The 21,589-nt window shown below is 46.5% G+C and overlaps 1 protein-coding gene across 4 annotated transcripts in view; it reads left to right on the forward strand.

The window, feature by feature from the left end:
* OSBPL10 (oxysterol binding protein like 10) overlaps positions 1 to 21,589 on the forward strand; it is a 387,153-nt gene that overhangs the window by 333,142 nt on the left and 32,422 nt on the right. For all 4 annotated transcript variants that reach the window (XM_057554937.1, XM_057554935.1, XM_057554936.1 and 1 more), the window contains one exon: positions 21,317 to 21,466. In XM_057554937.1, coding sequence (XP_057410920.1) covers positions 21,317 to 21,466 — 150 coding nt within the window. The remainder of the gene's footprint in view (positions 1 to 21,316; positions 21,467 to 21,589) is intronic.

Consider the following 21,589-nt stretch of genomic DNA (forward strand, 5'->3'; position numbering starts at 1 on the left):
CAAAGATCAATAAAACTAAAAGTTGGTTCTTTGAGAAGATAAACAAAATTGATAAGCCATTAGCCAGACTCATCAAGAAAAAGAGGGAGAGGACTCAAATCAATAAAATCAGAAATGAAAAAGGAGAAGTTACAACAGACACCGCAGAAATACAAAACATCCTAAGAGACTACTACAAGCAACTTTATGCCAATAAAATGGACAACCTGGAAGAAATGGACAAATTCTTAGAAAGGTATAACCTGCCAAGACTGAATCAGGAAGAAACAGAAAATATGAACAGACCAATCACAAGTAATGAAATTGAAACTGTGATTAAAAATCTTCCAACAAACAAAAGTCCAGGACCAGATGGCTTCACAGGTGAATTCTATCAAACATTTAGAGAAGACCTAACACCCATCCTTCTCAAACTCTTCCAAAAAATTGCAGAGGAAGGAACACTCCCAAACTCATTCTATGAGGCCACCATCACCCTGATACCAAAACCAGACAAAGACACTACAAAAAAAGAAAATTACAGACCAATATCACTGATGAATATAGATGCAAAAATCCTCAACAAAATACTAGCAAACAGAATCCAACAACACATTAAACGGATCATACACCACGATCAAGTGGGATTTATCCCAGGGATGCAAGGATTCTTCAATATACGCAAATCAATCAATGTGATACACCATATTAACAAATTGAAGAATAAAAACCATATGATCATCTCAATAGATGCAGAAAAAGCTTTTGACAAAATTCAACACCCATTTCTGATAAAAACTCTCCAGAAAGTGGGCATAGAGGGAACCTACCTCAACATAATAAAGGCCATATATGACAAACCCACAGCAAACATCATTCTCAATGGTGAAAAACTGAAAGCATTTCCTCTAAGATCAGGAACGAGACAAGGATGTCCACTCTCACCACTATTATTCAACATAGTTCTGGAAGTCCTAGCCACGGCAATCAGAGAAGAAAAAGAAATAAAAGGAATACAAATTGGAAAAGAAGAAGTAAAACTGTCACTGTTTGCGGATGACATGATACTATACATAGAGAATCCTAAAACTGCCACCAGAAAACTGCTAGAGCTAATTAATGAATATGGTAAAGTTGCAGGTTACAAAATAAATGCACAGAAATCTCTTGCATTCCTATACACTAATGATGAAAAATCTGAAAGAGAAATTATGGAAACACTCCCTTTTACCATTGCAACAAAAAGAATAAAATACCTAGGAATAAACCTACCTAGGGAGACAAAAGACCTGTATGCAGAAAACTATAAGACACTGATGAAAGAAATTAAAGATGATACCAACAGATGGAGAGATATACCATGTTCTTGGATTGGAAGAATCAACATTGTGAAAATGAGTATACTACCCAAAGCAATCTACAGATTCAATGCAATCCCTATCAAATTACCAATGGCATTTTTTACGGAGCTAGAACAAATCATCTTAAAATTTGTATGGAGACACAAAAGACCCCGAATAGCCAAAGCAGTCTTGAGGCAAAAAAATGGAGCTGGAGGAATCAGACTCCCTGACTTCAGACTATACTACAAAGCTACAGTAATCAAGACAATATGGTACTGGCACAAAAACAGAAACATAGATCAATGGAACAAGATAGAAAGCCCAGAGATTAACCCATGCACCTATGGTCAACTAATCTGTGACAAAGGAGGCAAAGATATACAATGGAGAAAAGACAGTCTCTTCAATAAGTGGTGCTGGGAAAACTGGACAGCTACATGTAAAAGAATGAAATTAGAATACTCCCTAACACCATACACAAAAATAAACTCAAAATGGATTAGAGACCTAAATATAAGACTGGACACTATAAAACTCTTAGAGGAAAACATAGGAAGAACACTCTTTGACATAAATCACAGCAAGATCTTTTTTGATCCACCTCCTAGAGTAATGGAAATAAAAACAAAAATAAACAAGTGGGACCTAATGAAACTTCAAAGCTTTTGCATAGCAAAGGAAACCATAAACAAGACAAAAAGACAACCCTCAGCATGGGAGAAAATATTTGCAAATGAATCAACGGACAAAGGATTAATCTCCAAAATATATAAACAGCTCATTCAGCTCAATATCAAAGAAACAAACACCCCAATCCAAAAATGGGCAGAAGACCTAAATAGACATTTCTCCAAAGAAGACATACAGACGGCCACGAAGCACATGAAAAGATGCTCAACATCACTAATTATTAGAGAAATGCAAATCAAAAGTACAATGAGGTATCACCTCACTCCTGTTAGAATGGGCATCATCAGAAAATCTACAAACAACAAATGCTGGAGAGGGTGTGGAGAAAAGGGAACCCTCTTGCACTGTTGGTGGGAATGTAAATTGATACAGCCACTATGGAGAACAGTATGGAGGTTCCTTAAAAAACTAAAAATAGAATTACCATATGACCCAGCAATCCCACTACTGGGCATATACCCAGAGAAAACCGTAATTCAAAAAGACACATGCACCCGAATGTTCATTGCAGCACTATTTACAATAGCCAGGTCATGGAAGCAACCTAAATGCCCATCAACAGACGAATGAATAAAGAAGATGTGGTACATATATACAATGGAATATTACTCAGCCATAAAAAGGAACGAAATTGAGTCATTTGTTGAGACGTGGATGGATCTAGAGACTGTGATACAGAGTGAAGTAAGTCAGAAAGAGAAAAACAAATATTGTATATTAATGCATGTATGTGGAACCTAGAAAAATGGTACAGATGAGCCGGTTTGCAGGGCAGAAGTTGAGACACAGATGTAGAGAATGGACATATGGACACCAAGGGGGGAAAACTGCGGTGAGGTGGGGATGGTGGTGTGCTGAATTGGGCGATTGGGATTGACATGTATACACTGATGTGTATAAAACTGATGCCTAATAAGAACCTGCAGTATAAAAAAAACAAAGAAAACAACAACAACAAAAAAAACTGGGATGGACCTCCGACTTGAAATAGAGCCAGTGGTTACATTGCTCCCTTGGAGGAAAGCAGTCAGCTCAGCTGGATGCGTTATCGGGAGAAAAGTAACTGGCTTTGCTTTTTGTACATAGTGAAACTTTGCCAAACTGACTTTTCCCAGCCTGCCTCTGCTCCTCACCCCTCCATCCCCTCTGCTGCTCCCAAGAGCCTCAGAATTAAGCCAGACGTGACCCATGAGGTCATCTTTGACAGTTCACACAGTTCACTTGAAAAATTATGGCAACATAATTGTCGCATAAACACAGCATAGGACTTGTAGGCAGTCAGAAGTAAAAGTCCACTCTTTCTTCCTTCCAACATACCTCCTACAAGGAGCTACTGTATCTCTTCTGGGGAATCTGTTTGCATAGCAAACATATATACTTTAAACAGTTTTTACAACGGTGGAATCACACTATAGATAATGTGGCTCTTTAATTTTTAATTTACAATAGACTTTAGGTATATTGTTTGCACTCCTTTTAACAGCCACAAAGCATTCAACTCTGGGTGTATCATGATTCATGGAATCAGGTACCGTAATTTATTTAACCAGACTCCATGAGAGACTTTTAGATAGTCCAGTTTTCTTTTACAGGTAGTGCTCGACATGTATTTGGCACACTAATGTACATATGTCTTATATAGGGAAACTGTCTAGCAGTGGAATTTAAGTGGAATTCAGCCAACATATGTGGGAATTTAAAATTTTGCCAAGTATTACCAAATTGCCCTCCAAGATTGAGCCAAATTTATACTCTCAGCAATGTGTGAGGGCTGCTGTTTCCTGTTCTTTTGCCATTAGGAATGAATATCAAGGTCCTATTTTCTTACCAGTGCTTTTTAAGAAGAAAAATGGTATCTTGTTTTATTTCTATTTTTATGATTATGAATGAAGTTGAGAATACGCTTCACGTATTTATTAGCTCTTTGTATTTCTCTTGTTTTCAATGTCTTGTTCACAGCCTTTGCACATCTTCCCATTCAGTTGGACTTTCTAATTAATGTTTTATAAGAATTCTTTTTACATTAAGCCAATTAGTCCTTCATAGTATGAGGAAAATATTTTGTCCACTTCTTGGGTGTACTTTGAGAGGTAAGTAAGACGTGATGACCACAATCATGGTTACGGTCGCCACTGTAAAATCTTTCCCCGTGAAGGAGCCCTTCGCTTGAATTGGTTTGAGTCAGATTCCCCTTGCTTACATCCTTTCAAATGAATTTTGTGTGTTGCTGTCTAGGGCTGCCCACTGAGATGAGCCACGGTGTTGCTGTGTTTGTGGTGGCTGTTTTATAGGGAGGTATCACACTGTGGGAACGTACGTGAGCTGATATGTCCACCCATCCTTCCTGGAAACATCATCGGCACAAATCAAGCATCCTCTCATTGAGAGCATTGGTTCTCCTACCCTCAGCTTCTCCCTTGCCCACTTCTTGCTCTCAGGCAGATGTCAGAATGTGTAGCGACTCATTCTCTGGTGCTTCTGGTTTGGACAGTCTGTCTCCATCCAGGTTCTAATGTTGCTGGTTTTTAAGGCAGTTTTATGCAGGATACTTATCAAGTTGAAAAAAAAAAAAACCAATAGTTTTATTTCTCAGAAATGAAGTACTTAATGTCAGAAGTTAAATTGTTTTTTAGTTTTAAAGACATTGGATTATAGCATGGTAAAATATTCAGTTAAATATCACCTACCATGGGGTATTTTTAAACACGCAAGAGGGATGTGTTTCATTATGCCCTTTATGAATGGGATGAAGATTTATTGTTCAGGAACAGAGCATTTTTCAAATGTCTAGCCAGGTGACAGAAAACCTGGCTTTGAGAGTCATCGTAGGACTATGTTATGCTGGAGAAATGGAAATTCTGTGCATCAGGATGATCTGAAAAAAGAAGAGACAATTTAATATTTAAAAGAGTGTGGGTCCTACCTGAGACATTCATACCTTAAAATTTACTGTGCTCTTTTTGTGCTAAATATGATAATCCCACAGTTTAAAAAAATGTATTTATTGAAGTATGGTTGATTTACAATGTTAATTTCTGCTGTACAGCAAAGTGATTCAGTTATACATATATATATTCTTTTTCATATTCTTTTCCATTATGATTTATCATAGGATGTTGAATATAGTTCCCTGTGCTGTACAGTAGGACCTTGCTGTTTATCCATCCTGTATATCAATATAGTAGTTTGCATCTGCTAATCCCAAACTCCCAATACTTCCCTCTCCCACCCCCCTCCCCCTTGGCAACCACAAGTCTGTTCTCTATGTCTGTGAGTCTGTTTCATAGATAAGTTCATTTGTGTCATATTTTAGATTCTACATATAAGTGATATCATATGATATTTGTCTTTCTGTGTCTGACTTACTTCACTTAGTATGATCATCTCTAGGTCCATCCCTGTTGCTGCAAATGACATTATTTCATTCTTCTTTATGGTTGAGTAGTGTTCCACTGTATATATCTACCACATCTTTATCCATTCATCTGTCAATGGACGTTTGGGTTGTTTCCATGTCTTGGCTGTTGTAAATAGTGTTGCTGTGAACATTGGGGTGCATGTATCTTTTCGAAATATGGTTTTAAACCCACAGGTCTGATCATTAATAGTGCTCACTACACAGTGTTTTCATTACCCTGGGATGATTACAGCTGTCTCACACATTTCCCCTTGACGTTTTCAATGAATAAAGCATTTGAGAGTGGGACAAAGCAGAGTATGATACTGTGATGGTTTTTAACGTAGAAGACATAGTAAGCCTCATCTGGATTTTATGGCAGTGAATAATATGAAAAAAAATTGCTGCAATTACCCTCTTAGATCCCGAGTATCAATTCCCATTTGAATAAAAGTACAGGGAAAACTTCTTTTAATATCCGCTATCACAGTGGCTAGAAAAATCGTTGCACATAATGCAAATTACAAAGCAGAGAAAATGCCAGCTATTTGAGCCAAAATGTATTGAGTGGGATTTAGAGATTGTAGCTTTAACGGAGCCTTATTGGTGCTTCCTCATTGTAGAATTAAGAGCTGTGTGGTGGTTTTCTTTCTGGTTTATTTCTTTTTCTACAAGACACTAGATAGAGCCTGTTTTCTCTGAGATGCTTTTCCCTAAGTTTGTTAGTTTTTACTGAAATCAAGACATGATAGACAAATACCAGAGAGTTTTTAAGAGAAGTGAAGAATCTAAAATTGTCCAAGCTTGGGGTTGTTTCTAAAATTCCTAGCTTTTGATCTTCTTGTGGTACTAAATCATTGGATCTTCTGAGAGTCAGAAATTCCCAAAGGGGGTAGTAATCCAGAAACTCTACCCCTTGAAGTGAAATGGCGTAGATTTCCCTGATTTTGGTCCTTGAAGGCTGGGATGCATCTGTGTGTGTATTGATATGTGCCTGGCACACAGGAGTCCCCTGTGAATGGTGTCTCTGGTGGCCTGGGCAGAGCGTTATCTGCAGAACAGTTTTAATGGGTTTTGCCTTTTCCATTATTCATGATGCAATCCCTTTTTGCCTGCAAAGAACAGTAAATGCCTCTTGCTTCCAATGACTTGTAAATCAAAACTCTTCTGTGCGGCTTCCCTGGTGGCGCAGTGGTTGAGAATCCGCCTGCCAATGCAGGGGACATGGGTTCGAGCCCTGGTCTGGGAAGATCCCACATGCCGCGGAGCAACTAAGCTTGTGCGCCACAACTACTGAGCCTGCGCTCTAGAGCCCTTGAGCCACAACTGCTGAAGCCCACGTGCCACAACTACTGAAGCCCGTGCACCTGGAGCCCATGCTCTGCAACAGGAGAAGCCACTGCAATGAGAAGCCCGTGCACTGCAATGAAGAGTAGCCCCCGCTCACCACAACTAGAGAAAGCCCGCGCACAGCAACGAAGACCCAGCGCAGCCAAAAATAAATAAATTAAAAATAAACAACTATCCTGTGGTTTGTGGTGCCACTGGTTATCTCCTTTGAGTTATCATCCCCTCCCCAAATTTCCATTAGAGATAATCAGTTGAGAATTTCTAAGCAAGAGGCAGAAAGGATGAAAATGGACAGATACAATTCAAAGTCAGAATTAAATGACCACCTGGTGTAACTACTGATCACCCTCTTCCAGTCAAAGTTTATAGCTTTCTGATCCTGGGCCTCCCTGGTGGTGCAGTGGTTAAGAATCCACCTGCCAATTCAGGGGACACGGGTTCGAGCCCTGGTCCGGGAAGATCCCACATGCTGTGGAGCAACTGAGCCCACGTGCCACAACTACTGAGCCTGCGCTCTAGAGCCTGTGAGCCACAACTACTGAGCCCGCATGCCACAACTACTGAAGCCCGCGCGCCTAGAGCCTATGCTGCGCAACAAGAGAAGCCACCACAGTGAGAAGCCCATGCACCACAACGAAGCGTAGCCCCCGCTCGCCGCAACTAGAGAAAGACCACACGTAGCAATGAAGACCCAACGTAGCCCCCCAAAAAATAAATAAATAAAACAAACAAAAAAGCAAAAACAAAAAAAAGTTTATAGCTTTCTGATCCTGTTTTTGGGCCATCAAGTGAAATTTCCAGAACCTGGTCTAATGTTGAGAAATACAATTTCCTTCTTCAACTTATGCCTACACAAGATTTTGATAGAAGTTGTCCATTTGTCCATCTTTGACTCCCATGTCCACACTGGGCACTCAGGATTGGGTTTGGGGCATCAGAAGAGGCCAGTGACACACTTCCTGCTACATCTTTCCCGGGTGCCAGGCCTCTAACACACCTGCTGCTTTTCTGGGCTGCTCCCTGGAGCCCCTATGGCCTGGGATCATTGGAGCAGCGGTTTCTCAAGTGCTGGCGTGCAGCCCAATCACCCGGGGGGCTTGGTAACACTCAGGTTCTCCAGGGGTAGGGGAGGAGGTGGGCTGGAAGCCTACAGTGGGCGTAGAGTTTCAGTTCTGCAAGATGAAAAAGTTCCAGGAATCTGTTGCCCAGCAATGTGAATAGAGTTGATACTACTGAACTGTACACTTAAAAATAGTTAAGGTGTTAGAAAAAAAAAGTAATGGAATATAAAGTGATTTGTCATAACTCATGGAACTACGCACTAAGGCCTGTACATTGCACCACATAGAAATTCTATTTCGATTCAAAAATCAACATCAAAACACAAACATATCACAGGTCTGGGCCCCCATCCCCACAAACATAACACAGGTCGGGAAGTCTGGGATGGGGCCCAGACTTTGCATTTCTGTCAAGTTCCCAGCGATGCTGGGGCTGCAGGTTCGGGACCACGTGTTAGGCCTGATCCCGGGCTTCCCCCTGCTCCATTCTGCATCCCCTCCTTGCTTTGCATCCTTTTTCCCTGTGCCTGCCTCTAAGTACGAGCCCATGACTGCATAATGTGTGGAAGAAGCAAGGTGGTCTAGCAATTAGCAGCATCAGGTGTAGACTCTGAAAGGACCACTAAGGGGGTACCATTGACTTTAGTCTCCTTGTGTTTATTTTCTGGATAGAGGCATTCACCATCTGCAGAATCAGAAGAAATCCATCACTCAGCACAACACATAAATCACTAACAACTGTGGCTATAGAAAGCCAGAATTCTGTTCTCGATGTGCATCCATGGTTACGAAAGAAGCAAATCACAGGGGGGACACCCTCCCCCCCCCGCCCCGATATATCATTCCGTCGTCTTTTTGTTTCTTCGGTGAAGGTGCTTGTAAAATGGTTCATTTGTGGTTCAGTAGGAATTTTAGAGTTTTAAAATGATCTGTTCTCACTGAGCTTTTTATTGCCAAAATGTTAAGAAAAGATAGGCAAGGCAGTAACCTGTGAACGACCCTGGCGAGGCCTCCGTGTGGGATGTTAGAGGAGAGAGGGGTTCCCTCCGCTCCGGGATCATCAGAGCCTGCATCAGGGCATGGGTGCTCTTTCTGCAGAGAAATCACAAATGGTGGGAGGCATGGAAATGAGTTGGGGGGACATTTAAAGTGTAGAACTCGGGACTTCCCTGGTGGCACAGTGGTTGAGACTCCGCGCTCCCAATGCAGGGGGCCTGGGTTCCATCCCTGGTCAGGAAACTAGATCCCACATGCATGCCGCAGCTAAGAGTTCACATGCCACAACTAAGCAGCCTGTGAGCTGCAACTAAGGAGCCCACAAGCCGCAACTAAGACCCAGTGCAACCAAATAAATGAATAAATAAATATTAAAATAAAATAAAATAAAGTGTAGAACTTGTGTGATGATGAAAAAATTTTCTTTGCCAACTGACCAATATGGTAGCCACCAGCCACCTGTAGCCGCTAAGTACTTACAGTGTGGCTGGTTAAATTGTGTTTCATTTTAATTAATTTAAATAGCTACTTGTGGCTGGTGGCTACTGCCCCGGGCAGGGTAAGTCTAGGCTGGAGGAGGATTAGGTGAAGAGCAGGAGGGGATGTGACAACAAGGGTCTGGGGGAGCAAAGCCCGAAATGGTGGGCTGAATGAGTGGATCGTTTTCTCTGGGCAGTGGGATGGCCTTGAAGACTTTGAACAGAGAAGCAGATGTTTTGGGAAGATCATTCTAGTGGTGCAATATGAAACAGAGCGTAAGAGGAGGGGTCTGGAGCAGATGAGAATCTGGGAAGTGTTCGGATCCTGTGAGATGTGCCCGAGGCCCAGCGTGTGATGGCAGAGATGGGAGAGGGAAGGGATGTGTAAGCGGGTGGGTGTTGGGGTGCTGGGGCACCGGGGAGGTGTCTGTGAACCTGCAGGCCTCAAACCTGGGTGACAAGGAGGATGGTGAGTGAAACAGAGAAGGCGGGGTGCTGCAGGGGCCTGTTGAGGTGTGGGAGGTGAGATGCTAATGACCCTTTCCCACTTGAATGATGCTGCGTCTGAATCTCCTGAGCTCTCTCCTCTGTGTCTCCTGGTGGACTAAAATAATGCCACCTGTAGACGTCGCGTCCAGTTTTGCTGCTGGCTCCATCTGCTCCCTCCAGAGCTTGCTTCTTCCTTCTGAACTGCCTGCCGCCACCTTGCTGCTCCCCCGTGGTTCTTGCGGTGCTCACTGTTGACCCTGCAACTGGGAACCCACACCAGCCACTGTCCGCACAGAGGCTGCAGGCCCAGGGGGACCCAGGCCGTGTCCTACGCCGTCTGTGCTCCTCTCCTGTGCCTCACGCGGAGCCTGATGGGTCTGTTTGTGGAATAAAGGGAAGGGGAGTGGGGGACATTCTCTGCCACTCCCAGTGCACGCCGTTCTCCCTCACGCTGAACCGTGACTGCAGGAAGCTTCCAGAACGGTTCTCAGTGCCCGTCACCCCTGTGACAGTCACACCGTGGCTTAATTAACAGGCCGTTCCTCGGGGCCTGGGTTATATTTTTCAGCCTCTTAGTGATCGTCAGTAGTTGCTCACTTCCAAAGGGGAAAGCCAAGTGTGTATTTACTCATTCAAGGAATATGTCAGTGTCAAGTCCTATCTTTGTTGATAGAGACACAATAGTGAACAAAACACAGCCTGGTTCTCGTGAGCTGACCTTCTCCAGGAGACAGAGGTGATCAATCAGCATATGATACGATCAGTGCCAGGAGGGAAGGAGCAGCGGGGGTGGGGGGGCATGATGGGGAAGGTGGGGAGGATGGTTAGGTGACTCTTGAGTAGAGATCTGAGTGAAGGGAGGGAGGAAGCCATGCAGGAATCTAGGGGGAGAAGGGTGGTAACAGCAGGTGCAAAGGCCCTGAGGTAGACGTGCACTTCATGTGTTCTAGGAACAGAAAGTGGCTGGCGGGGCCTGAGGAGGGTGGGGGAGGGATACGGTGGGAAGGAAGGTAAGAGAAGCAGTGGGGCGAGATCACATGGGGCCTCGTGGGCCCCAATAAGAACTTTGATTCTGAAGGAAGTGGGGAGTGTTTTGAGCATGAGTTAGAGGATCTGCTTTATGACTGAAGAGGCCTGCTGGCTGCTGTGAGGAGACCGAGGCCATAGAGGGGGTGCGGGAAACTTGCTGGGAAGCTGTTGCAGTAAATAAGCGAGAGCTGACGGTGGCCTGTGCCAGGGAGTAGAGGTTGTGAGAGCAATCGGATTCCGGATGCAATTGGCAGGGTTTGCTGGGGGCTGTGGTGTGGGTGGAACGTGAGGAAGACTGGAGTCAGGGGTGGTGCTGAGGCTTTTGGCCAAGTGGCTGGAAAAATGAAGTTGCCGAAGTTGCCATTTCCTGAGACAGAGGATCACGTTTTGGAGGTGTGAGTTGAAAGGTGTGTTTTGGATATATTATGTTTAATATGCCTATTAGGTAGTGTGTTAACTTTCTATTGCTGCTGTAGCAAATTATCACAGACTTATTGGTTTAAAACAATGCAAACTGATTGTCTTATAGTTCTGTAGGTCAGAAGTCCGACATAGGTCTCACGGAGCTAAAATCGAGGTTTTTCTTGGAGGCTCTAGGGGAGACTCAATTTCTTTGACTTTCCAGCTGCCAGAGGCTGCCTGCTTTCTTTGGCTTGTGGCTTCTTCCTCCATCTTCAAAGCCAGCAATGCTGCATGTCTGACCAGTTTCCATGGGTACATCTCCTCCTTCTGACCACAGCCAGGAAAGAGTCTCGAATTTTAGGGATTTCTGTGATTCTGGTGGATCTATCTGGATAACCCAGGATACTTGCCCTGATTCCAGGCTTTAATCACATCTGTGAAGCCACTTTTTCATGTAAAGTAACATATTCACAGGTTCCAGGAATTAGCACGTGGACGTGTCTGGGAGTCCGTTGTTCTGCCTAATAGCTCAGGGTGTGTGGATAGTAGACACTTGGACACACAAAGCTGGAAGTCAGGGGAGAAGGCTGAACTTGAGATATAAACTTAGAAGCCATCAGTGTACAAATGGTTTAAAGCCACGGCATCAATCACATGGGCTTTCCAAGGGAGTGAGTCTAGTCCTAAGGTCAAAGCCACATACAGTCTGGGCTGAGCCAAACCTCCCTGTCACATCACTCTGGTTGGAGGGGCCCCGCCTTTCTCTGCCGCCGTAAGCGCTGCTCCTTGGTGAGACTCAGGCCAGAGTCTGGCTCTGCACACGTCACCTTCCTTCTGGCCTTGTTTGACTTTGCATCATGTGCCCTTTTATTATTTTTTTTTAATTTTAAAATAACAGCTTTACTGAGATATAATTCACATGCCATGTCAATTCACCCATTTGAAGTGCACCATCCCGTGGATTTGAGGGTGCTGCCAGCTATGTACCACCAGCACCACAGTCAGCTTTAGGATATTTTCATCACCCCAAAAAGGAACCTTACCTCTTAGCTGTCACCTCAAATCCCCCCGTCCTTCCATCCCCCACCAACCACTAATCTACTTTCTGTCCCTGTAGATTGGCCTGTTCTGGGCATCTCATATAAGTGGGATCATGTCATATGTGGTCTTCTGTGACTGGCTGGGCTTCTCATTTTAAATCTGGATTTTGTCCTTGCACGCTCCAGTTTTCCCAATTTTTCTTTAGTTTTATTCATTCAGTCCTTACAATTTTTTTTTTTAACTGAGCAGCTATTATAAAAATCAGGCTTTGTGTTGGGATTCTAGAAATGAAAGCCCGAGTAAGACAGGCTTCCCATCATCATGGAGCTCTGAGCTGGGGGAGCTGACAACCCCGTGGCTGTCGGTCTCCCCTCCTGAGCTCCCAGCTGATGCTGCTGGGTCAGGGCATTCTTCCTCCCAGATCAGGGCTGGGTCAGGGCATTCTTCCTCCCAGATCCTGGAGGAGGCTTCTAATCCACATCGACCCAGAGCCCTAAGCAGCCAGCCCCGATCATCAGCGTTCCTGTACCAAAAGAGGGCTGACGGTCCTGCTGCGACGGGAAAGCAGATAGATGGGCAGTTGCATAAATACAGTTGGGTAAGTGCCGAGCTGGGCGCGGATGGGTGCTTAGGGATTCCTGGTTAGGATGGAGGCATCGCCTCTGCCCCCGTGAAGCATGGTTGAACTAAGTCTCGAATGATGAGTTGGGAACTTACCAGTCCCACCCAGGGCTGGAGAAAGAAAGGTCCTCCAACAGATCCCCGCTGGTTGAATGCAGAGACCGTGGCTTAAGACCGCATCCTTCTGTCTTCAGTATCTCATGCGGTGCTTTGAGTTCGAGGCGGCTGGTGCAATGGTAACTCGTTCAGGCCTGGTGACTGCTTACCCTTCAGCCCACCCCAAGAAGGAGTGCTGGGGGGTCCTTTTATGTCTTAAACCACCACTTTTCCTCTTATCAGAGGCCAGGAGGGCTAGGATGGGTCTCAGGGAATTTCTTCCCTACCTTTCCTGGGTAGCCTTGAATGGCAGGCACCCCCGTCCTGTCACTCCCTGCAGACCACAGCAGGTCTCCTGAGGCCAGGGGATGGCCTGCACTCTCCGATTCACTGTCCTGGCTACTGTGTGTTTGTCCCATGTGGTTCCCGGATCTGCATGTGACTCTAGGCTGAGATTTGTTGGAGGGTGGATTTCTATGAATCCCTTCCTGCTGCAGCCCCAGGTCCAGGAAGTGATGCTGCCTCGTGGTCAGGGCCATGGACTATTTGGGGGTCCTGGACCTTTGCAGCCCCAGAACCCTCGGTGTCATCATTGCTGGGGAGGGCCTGGGAGACAGCATGGGTGGCATCCTGCAGCTTCCAGAAGGATGCTGCCGGGATGGGAACGAGCACAAGCAGGGGTGGTGGGCACTTCAGCTGTGGTTTCTAGATCCCCGTGGCCGCAGGTCCACCGTGTGCCCATGAGGATGCCGCAGCCTCACGAGAGCAGCAGGCGTTTGCTCAGTGTTCCCTCTGCACCCACTTCCCGTGCCCTGACTTCCCCGGGCCTCTCCGCAGCCCTCCAGGGGGTGGGTGGTACCATCTCCACTTCACAGGTGAGGAGACAGCCTGCCAGGTGGAAGGTGGCGGGTTCAGGATTTATGTCCAGGGCCGTCTCTCTGCAGCCACCGCGCAGAGCTCTCCCTGGATGCTTTGCTGCCTTGCAGAGCTGTGGTGATGCGTCCTCTTTCTTCTCCTTCTCGTGACCTTTATCCCCATCCTCAGGGGCTTCCTGTGAGTTGGGAAGCGTGACCCATGCTGCTGGTGCCACCCAGGACTAGGGCACGGTGGGCGTGCCCCTTCACCCCGCAGAGCTTTGCTGAGCCCTCGGCCCGGCTGTGAATTCAGTGCTGGACTGGGCTGGAAAGGGCTGGACTTTTGCTGATGGAGAAAAGGCCATCAAGCACTGGATGCGGCGCTGGCACTTTGCTTGACCCACCAGGCTGGCACCCTCCCCTTGATTCCCGGTGCCCACATGCCTGGGCCAGGGGTCCCGCTGATGTGCTTCCAAAACCTCAACTGCAGAATAATCACCTCCCCCTTTGTTTGCTGCTGCTGCTTCCTTTTTCCTTTGCGGTGCTTTCTTGAGGTTTCCTTTGCTCCTTTGCAATTCCTTTCTTTTCTGCTTTCATTTAAAATGATTTTCAAGTAGACACACGGATGCTGGAAAAGGGCTGGCGATTCTCCTCCCTCTGAATGCTTACCTCATGTGTCTTGAAAGGAACGCTTTTTGAATCTTCTTGGTGTGATATTCCCGATGACCTTGGCTGATGACGAATGTATCCCCGCCCTCCACCCCCCTCCCCGGAAGCAACTTCCTTCTGCCTTCCAGGATGTGTTTGATTTAAAATTAACCTTTCTGCAGGTCGGCCCCTTTGCTCAGGATGAGCATCTGTCCTTGCAGTCTGTGAGAGCCAGGTGTGGTAAATGTGTATGTATGTGTGGGTAGAGCCAGAAAGCCAGCGCGTCCACTGGGAGGCGGCAGAAGGATTATGATGGCAGTGACAGCCAACTCAGTGCCCCCCAGATGGCAGCTGGGACCAGCAGGCTGCGTGGACATGCTTGTACTTGAACCTGTCAAGGATAAGAGCCAACTTCTCCGTCAGGTCCCCCCCACCCCGCCACAGTGGCCTCATTGTACCTACCTCCAAATGGCCAGATAAGGTCCCCTAACTAAGGGGGTGGCCTCCGAGGCACAGTCGGTGGCCTGGCTTCGACGTGGCTCTGCAGAGAGGACGGTACACGTGAGGAGCCTTCAGCTGCCGCCCTGCATCAGGGCCGAGGGGCGTCAGCTGGACCAGACGCCATCCGAAGACGTGTGTCCGACGGCAGCCCTCTGGCATGACTTGTGACCAGAGACAAGCATCCATCCGTTCCGACCGAGAGCCCTTCCACCGGGCAAGGATGGCCTACTTTTGGGGAATTAGAGACACGCACAAGAGAGACTCGTCTGGAGGAGAAACCCCGCCTGTGCTGAGCGTGGGGAGAACAGTAGGTCCCCGGGAGCAACCAGTGCACGTTCAGAGGACAAACTTCACGTCTGTGTCTGTCCTCGGGAGATAATTGTTCCAAGTGCGTGGTAGGGAGGGCCGTGCACTTGACAGTCACGGGGTAGATGTTTCCTATTGGGGAATGAGGGCCAGAAATTACTGGTGGAATTTGCTGGACGGCTGGCTGTCTCTGGGGGCTCCAGGCTCTGCTGAGGCTATTGATTTGAGCCCCAAGTTGGACTGGGTCCTCGGATCCAGCTGTGCCAGTTCTCGTGACCTCGGGCTGTCAGGCGGGGCTTCTTAGGGTTTACTGATAAAATGTTACTGATATGAAGATGCGCTCTGAGGACCAAGTAGTGGTTGTGATAACTTGGTTAAATACACTGTGAATATTGAGATGAAAAAATGACTAGAAATTAAAGAGGCAGTAATACCATTCTCATTAGAACCAAAAAAAAACTGGTTTGGTTGTTGGTCCCTGGGTACTTGTACCTCTTAGACACTCAGACCCTCTTGCTTTTCTTCCAGTATTCACTGCATTTCCTTTTTTTGGTCCCCTTGGTCTGTCTCCATGTACCCACCCTCCCAGTCTCTCTGACCCCCTAAGCTCTGTGCATGTTTCATGTTCCTATTTTTCCTAAAACCTCTTATTCTCTGGAAGACCAGCTTCTCTTGACTTTTATCCCCTAGTGAGCAAAAGCAGGCTCGCCCTGGTGGCCGTGATTGCATGTCATTGCATGTTCTGTGTAGTTGTGGGCTTGAGAAGCGCATCGCCTAGGAGGACACGTCATTTCCTGGTTACTCTTCTGCCTGCTGCTGTGATACAGGCATTGCTCTCATTTGAGGGTGTCTGAGGGTGGTGATGCTCTGGGTCTTCTTCCCCGCTGCCCACCTTTCGCTGGTCCCCAGAATACCAGAGTCTTCTTGACATGGCTGGGTTCCCCCCTTTTCCTGTAAGGACGATATCTGGGCTACGTTGTGTTCTTGCGTTCAATGCCAAGGTTCTTTGGGATGGCTCAGCCCAGCCGTGCCTCCACGCCAAGGTACCAGCGTGCGGGGAGAGATGCCAGGCTTTTAAAAACGATTGAGGTGAAGTGTGTCTGCTGCCAGAGAACATTCATTCTCTAGCTGGCTTTGTTTCTTGGGCAGGGAGAATTTCAGGAGAGGGGTGGCTAACTTGAGCTCAGTGGATTATATTTTTCTGTTGAAGACGTTGTTTAGTTAAGAATACCTCTTCCAGGATGCTTATTTACCTGGCAGAAGATGTCTATAGGAGTCCATCCTGATCCTTGCTGAAGGAGACCCCTCACACCTGCATGTCTGGGTTTTCAGGGCTCTTTGTGGAGCTGCTCACCGCCCAACAGTGAAAAGGCTTTTTGGAAGGCTGGGTAATGCACAGGCCTCTCTCTAATGCCTTGAGTCTCAGGGTTTAGCCCTTTAAGACATTAGGTTAAAGAGGATGTTAGTACAATAGATCCAGCTGCTTATACTGGCCCCAGCTGTCTGAGGGCCAGGTCTCGGTTAAGAAAGAAGGAGAGATCGTTGTGAAGAGAGACGTACACCGTCTGAGGAAGGGAAAATAGGAGTGAGGCCTGGGAAGGGGGGGTGGATTTGGGAGCGTGGGGTGGAGTGAGGCCTCCGACAAGGAATTGAATGGACTCTAAAGATAAATGTCTGTTTCCTGGGGTTTTTTTTCCTGGAACTGACTCCAACTGTAATTAAATCACATATGTGTATTGAATGAAAGAGGTTGGAATTTCAGTCTTGCTTGGAATTTGCATTTATATTAAAGAATTAAAATTTTGTGCAAAAGAAGAGACGCTAACAAAGTTCAGTGTCTCCCCTACACCGGTGTCCCCCTTGACAAGACTGCTGGACCCACATAAACCTAACTCAAGTCACGGTGTTGCTCTGGCTTTGGTCCTCGGCCCGTGGAGGAGCTGCCCCCTATCAGATAAGGAGTAGAGGTTGGTGATGAGGCAGGGACATGTCTGCAGGTGCTGGGACCGTCTTTGATTCGACCACTTCCCACCCTGGGAGCCCATCTCTCTTCCATGACCCTTCAGACCTTGAGACCCTGCAGACCTTGCGAGTCCTGAGGTCAGCCCTGGGCAGATACCCTTCTAAGAATCCAAGGAGAGCAGGACCCTCTCTCCATAAAATGCCCAGACACAGAATTTGTATATGAAATGTCAAGGGTATGGGTAGGTATCTTAACGAGTGTCCACGGGGCCCAGGTTAAGAATCCTTGCTTTAGGGCCCAGGTCACTGCTGAGCTACCGGGGGTGCCCCTGGACCCCAGCTGCCAGGTGGCCTTTTCCTGTCCATCACCTTTGCTTTTCTGTCCCCCGTATTTGCTAACAAGGCAAGAATCACTGGATTGTTGTAGCACGCCATGTCCTGCGGTACTCACGTGGTAGAAATACTGTCATAATTTTTTGTTTTGATTAAAAACCTCTTTTTTCCAAAGCCCGCTTCTCTTTATAACATATTCTCATTCCATTTTATCTTCAAGTTTGCATACATTTTTACGGTTCGGGCTGGCTCATTTGCAAAGCTCTCTGGGGAACGGCAGTTTTTAAAGATTCTTCTTGCTTGAGTCTTAGGAACTTTCTCAGCGTTATAAAGCCATTTCTTACTTTCAGTTTTCTTCTGCGGTGGAGAAAGACCGTTCTGCCACCTTTGGTCACCTCGGGATGGTTGCCATCACTTTACAAGCAGAAATCCATTGGCATTGGAGGGTGTGGGCATACAGGGGCACCCAGGAGAAGAGCAGAACTTGATGAGCAGGAGGGTGAGGATGTGATGAGCACGTGGGCCTGACTGCGGGAAGCAGACTTGGATCCACTGTCCGTTACCGTTGTTATGAATTTCACGTCAGAACAGCAGAATTTGCAAACCCTTGACCCTAAAAGGGAAGGTGTTCTGTCTTGAAAACTCCATCAAAGCCTGGTTCTTCGAAATCTCCATTTCTCAGAGCCCTTGCTAACCATGGGTGCTTTGCGGGTGCCCGCTGATGGGTGTTTACACGGCCAGTTGACCTCCTTCAGACCGACATGCCCTGTTGGGGACCCCTACCCTCCATCCATGCGCCCGCATTTTGGACCCACACCAGAGGGTGGTCTCACCTTCTGCATATGGACTTGAGTTCCAGTGTGGGTGGAATGGGGAGTGTCCTCTAAGATGTTCACTGACAACGTGATGAATGAAACCAGCTTTTTTTTAAAACCCTGATTATTTACTCAAGGTTGGATAAGAGACTTTTTGCAAGTTTTCCGAAGCTGCAGGAGACAGAAATGTTGCTGGATCCTTGTTTAAGCTTAGGGCAGGGTTTGCTAAGGGTCTGTGCCAGTGAGGGGATGTGTGTCAGGCTCCCCGTGGCCTTTCCTCCCTTGGCGGGACTTCAGGGCCCCCAGGAGCTCTGGCTGCCAGTCGCCCTGGAGTGAGTCAGCTTCTGAGGCCTGTGCACCAGCCTTCGTTCTCCTTGCTGGAGCCAGTGTCCCTGACGGTATCACCAGACACAGGAAATGTGATGTTGATTCAAGTGGGACAAGCTGGAGAGGTTTGTGTGCACAGTAATGTATGTTCTTCGTATGATGTGGCAGGATCTCGCAGAAGGCTTCTTGGCTCCTGGATGTCAGGGACCAGCTGGGTTTGGTTTCCAAGGAAGGCAGACAGCAGGAGAGGTTTGGTCCCTGTGGTCTGTAAGCATCTCCCCGTGAGTGTGGCAGTGGGTGGGAGGGGTGCACTGGCTTGTGGGCAGATGGGAAAATCACACTTTCAGAAGAAAGAACAATTCTTCACTTCATAAAACTTACTTGAGCTATTGGTTTGTTTAGTTTACAATCAGTGCTCTGTGAGAGCAGCTAATTTCAAGCAGGAACAATTGCACTCCAGATGGAGCTCCTTTTCTCTCTCTCTCTTTATTTTTTGGTTTTTGTTTTTAATTTTTATTTTATATTGGGTATAGTTGATTAACAATGTTGTGTTAATTTCAGGTGTAAAGTGATTCAGTTACACACATACATGTATCTGTTCTTTTTCAGATTCTTTTCCCATGGAGCTCCCTTTCTTGTTGAGATGTATAAGGACCTTGAAAGCTACGCCCACCCCCCTTGAGTGCAGGATGGTAGCGTGATTTGCTTTCGATTGTCCTTTTTCCTCCCACACAAGATACCCAGCGCTTGCCCTCTCCTGCCCCGCTGCCCTGGGTGGAGGGGATGTCTGCTAATATAGGTGACCACCCAGCAGGTCACTGCAAAGGAGGTAGCAGCTCCATCACCTTGGCATTGAAGGGAGTGTGTCTGAGCCCTCTGGCTTTGGTGGCAACTGATGGGAAACGCAAACTCACAGTGAAAGGAGACAGCCACCCTTTAAAACTTGCCTGAAACCCAGAGGAGGGGGAAGGAGCAGGGAAGGTCAGGAGGGCAGGTATATGGGAGGGTGGCCCTGCTTTAGCCCGTCGGACTCGTAACCACAGTGACCTTGGCCGCCATGGGCACTGCAGCACAGGAGCTGAAGCTGGAGGAGAGGTGGGGGCTTCCGGGCATTGACAGCAAGTGCTGGTTCCTGTTCCTCTGTCTCTGATTTCCCAGTGTGGAATCAATGTGGCCCATGGCCCCAGACTCCCCCTCTGGTTAGTCTTCTCTGGACCATGGTGGGGGTCAGGGGCCCTCAGTTATTTCAGTATTTCTAGCAAAGCACCTTTCCAATGATGTCACATAGCACACATGACATGAGTCTAGGGAACCAGCCACATGATGGAAACTTGACTTGTGGCTGGAGGAAAGCCTCATGGCCTTGGGAATAATTTGAGCAGTATGTCTATGGTAAATGTCCATTTCAACTGAAATTTTAAAAATGCTACCCCAGTGGAAAGAGCACCGTATTTCCTCTGGAGTGTTGGTGAGGAAGGACCAGCACGTGTATGTGAGGTCGGACAATTATCAACACCTTGATTGCTAAATAACTTTTGTGTTTTGGAAGTAGATGAGATGGTTCTGTCTAATGAGGTTGAAAATCATTAGTTTTTGCTTGGATATCTGGGCAAGTCTGTATCCTTTTATATTAAAATGTTTGGGCTCCCGTGTTTCTGTATGTTAAGTTTATTATGTCTGACCAGTCAACAGTAATTAGAAACAATTATGTAGTGTTTTGTGTAGAGTGCTTTTGCTGACATAGAAACAAGTACTATGAGAACATACATAAATTAAGAATGGTGAATAAGATTATTTCTTTCAACAGAATTGTGAGGACAGCTGTAATTGTAGCCAGAGCTCTTGGTAGTTAGGTATTAGAAAATTATGCGCTCAGCAATCCACCTTGCATATTTAATTAACTTGCCTGCTTTCTCTGTAATTTGGAAAACTGGAATCAAGCAATTGAATGAATAAAACTTGCTTCAAGGGAAGTGCAGGGTCTGTTAGCCAGGTTGAAGCTTAGCATTATTATAAAATTTTGGACTTTTTCTTTACATTTTCATTTTTGTTTGCCTCCATAAATTAATGCCAGCACTGAGCGTTTTTTTTTTTTTTTTCAACACTTGCTGTAGTGATATTCACTAATGGGAATAGAAATAATTTCAGAGTAAATTTTCCCATAAATAAGGTAATGTCAGTTTCATGGGTGTCTGACTTTTGCTTATAAACAGAGAAATTTACATTAGCTATAGTGCCCTGGGTTGTACAAGTTAACAGGAGAATATTATTTGGGAATAGCTAAGGTGAAGGGACTCACACTTGAATATTATAGTTAGTTTCTTAGAGGGCAGGAAGCTTTCTTGTCGGGGGAGGTGCTTAGGCTAGAAGGTTCACTCACAGGTGAGGGGGAAGATGAGAGGGCTCCTGAGGTGCTTAAAGATGGGGCCTGCACCCCAAACATCGTCTTCTGCCCCACGGTCGGGAGGACCAGTTTATGGAGAAACTCTATCTGGGCAGGCTTGGGCTCTCTGCCCTTGCTAAGCACATGGGTTCGGTGCTGTGCTTCTCACTTCTCAGGACCAAGCTGGTGATTTTTACTGATGATCTCGTTTTAGCCAAACTCAGGCCCCGAATTGGTTTTGTCAGAAGATGAGAAAAGTGACACTGAAGATCAGGAAGAGACAGAAGTGGGCGTCATGGAGGATCAGCGCAGTGTAATCCTTCACCTCATTTCTCAGCTCAAACTTGGAATGGATCTGACCAAGGTAGGTGGGCGTATCCCCTGGGGCTTGTGGCCAGTCGTCTGGGTGCCTTCTGTCCCTCACAGGCTTTCCCGCTCGGGAGATTGGGGATGCAGAGTGGGGAAAGGTCAGAGCTGCGGTCAAGTA

This window comes from Balaenoptera acutorostrata, chromosome 10 (assembly GCF_949987535.1).
Source record: "Balaenoptera acutorostrata chromosome 10, mBalAcu1.1, whole genome shotgun sequence".
NCBI classification, from domain to species: domain Eukaryota; kingdom Metazoa; phylum Chordata; class Mammalia; order Artiodactyla; family Balaenopteridae; genus Balaenoptera; species Balaenoptera acutorostrata.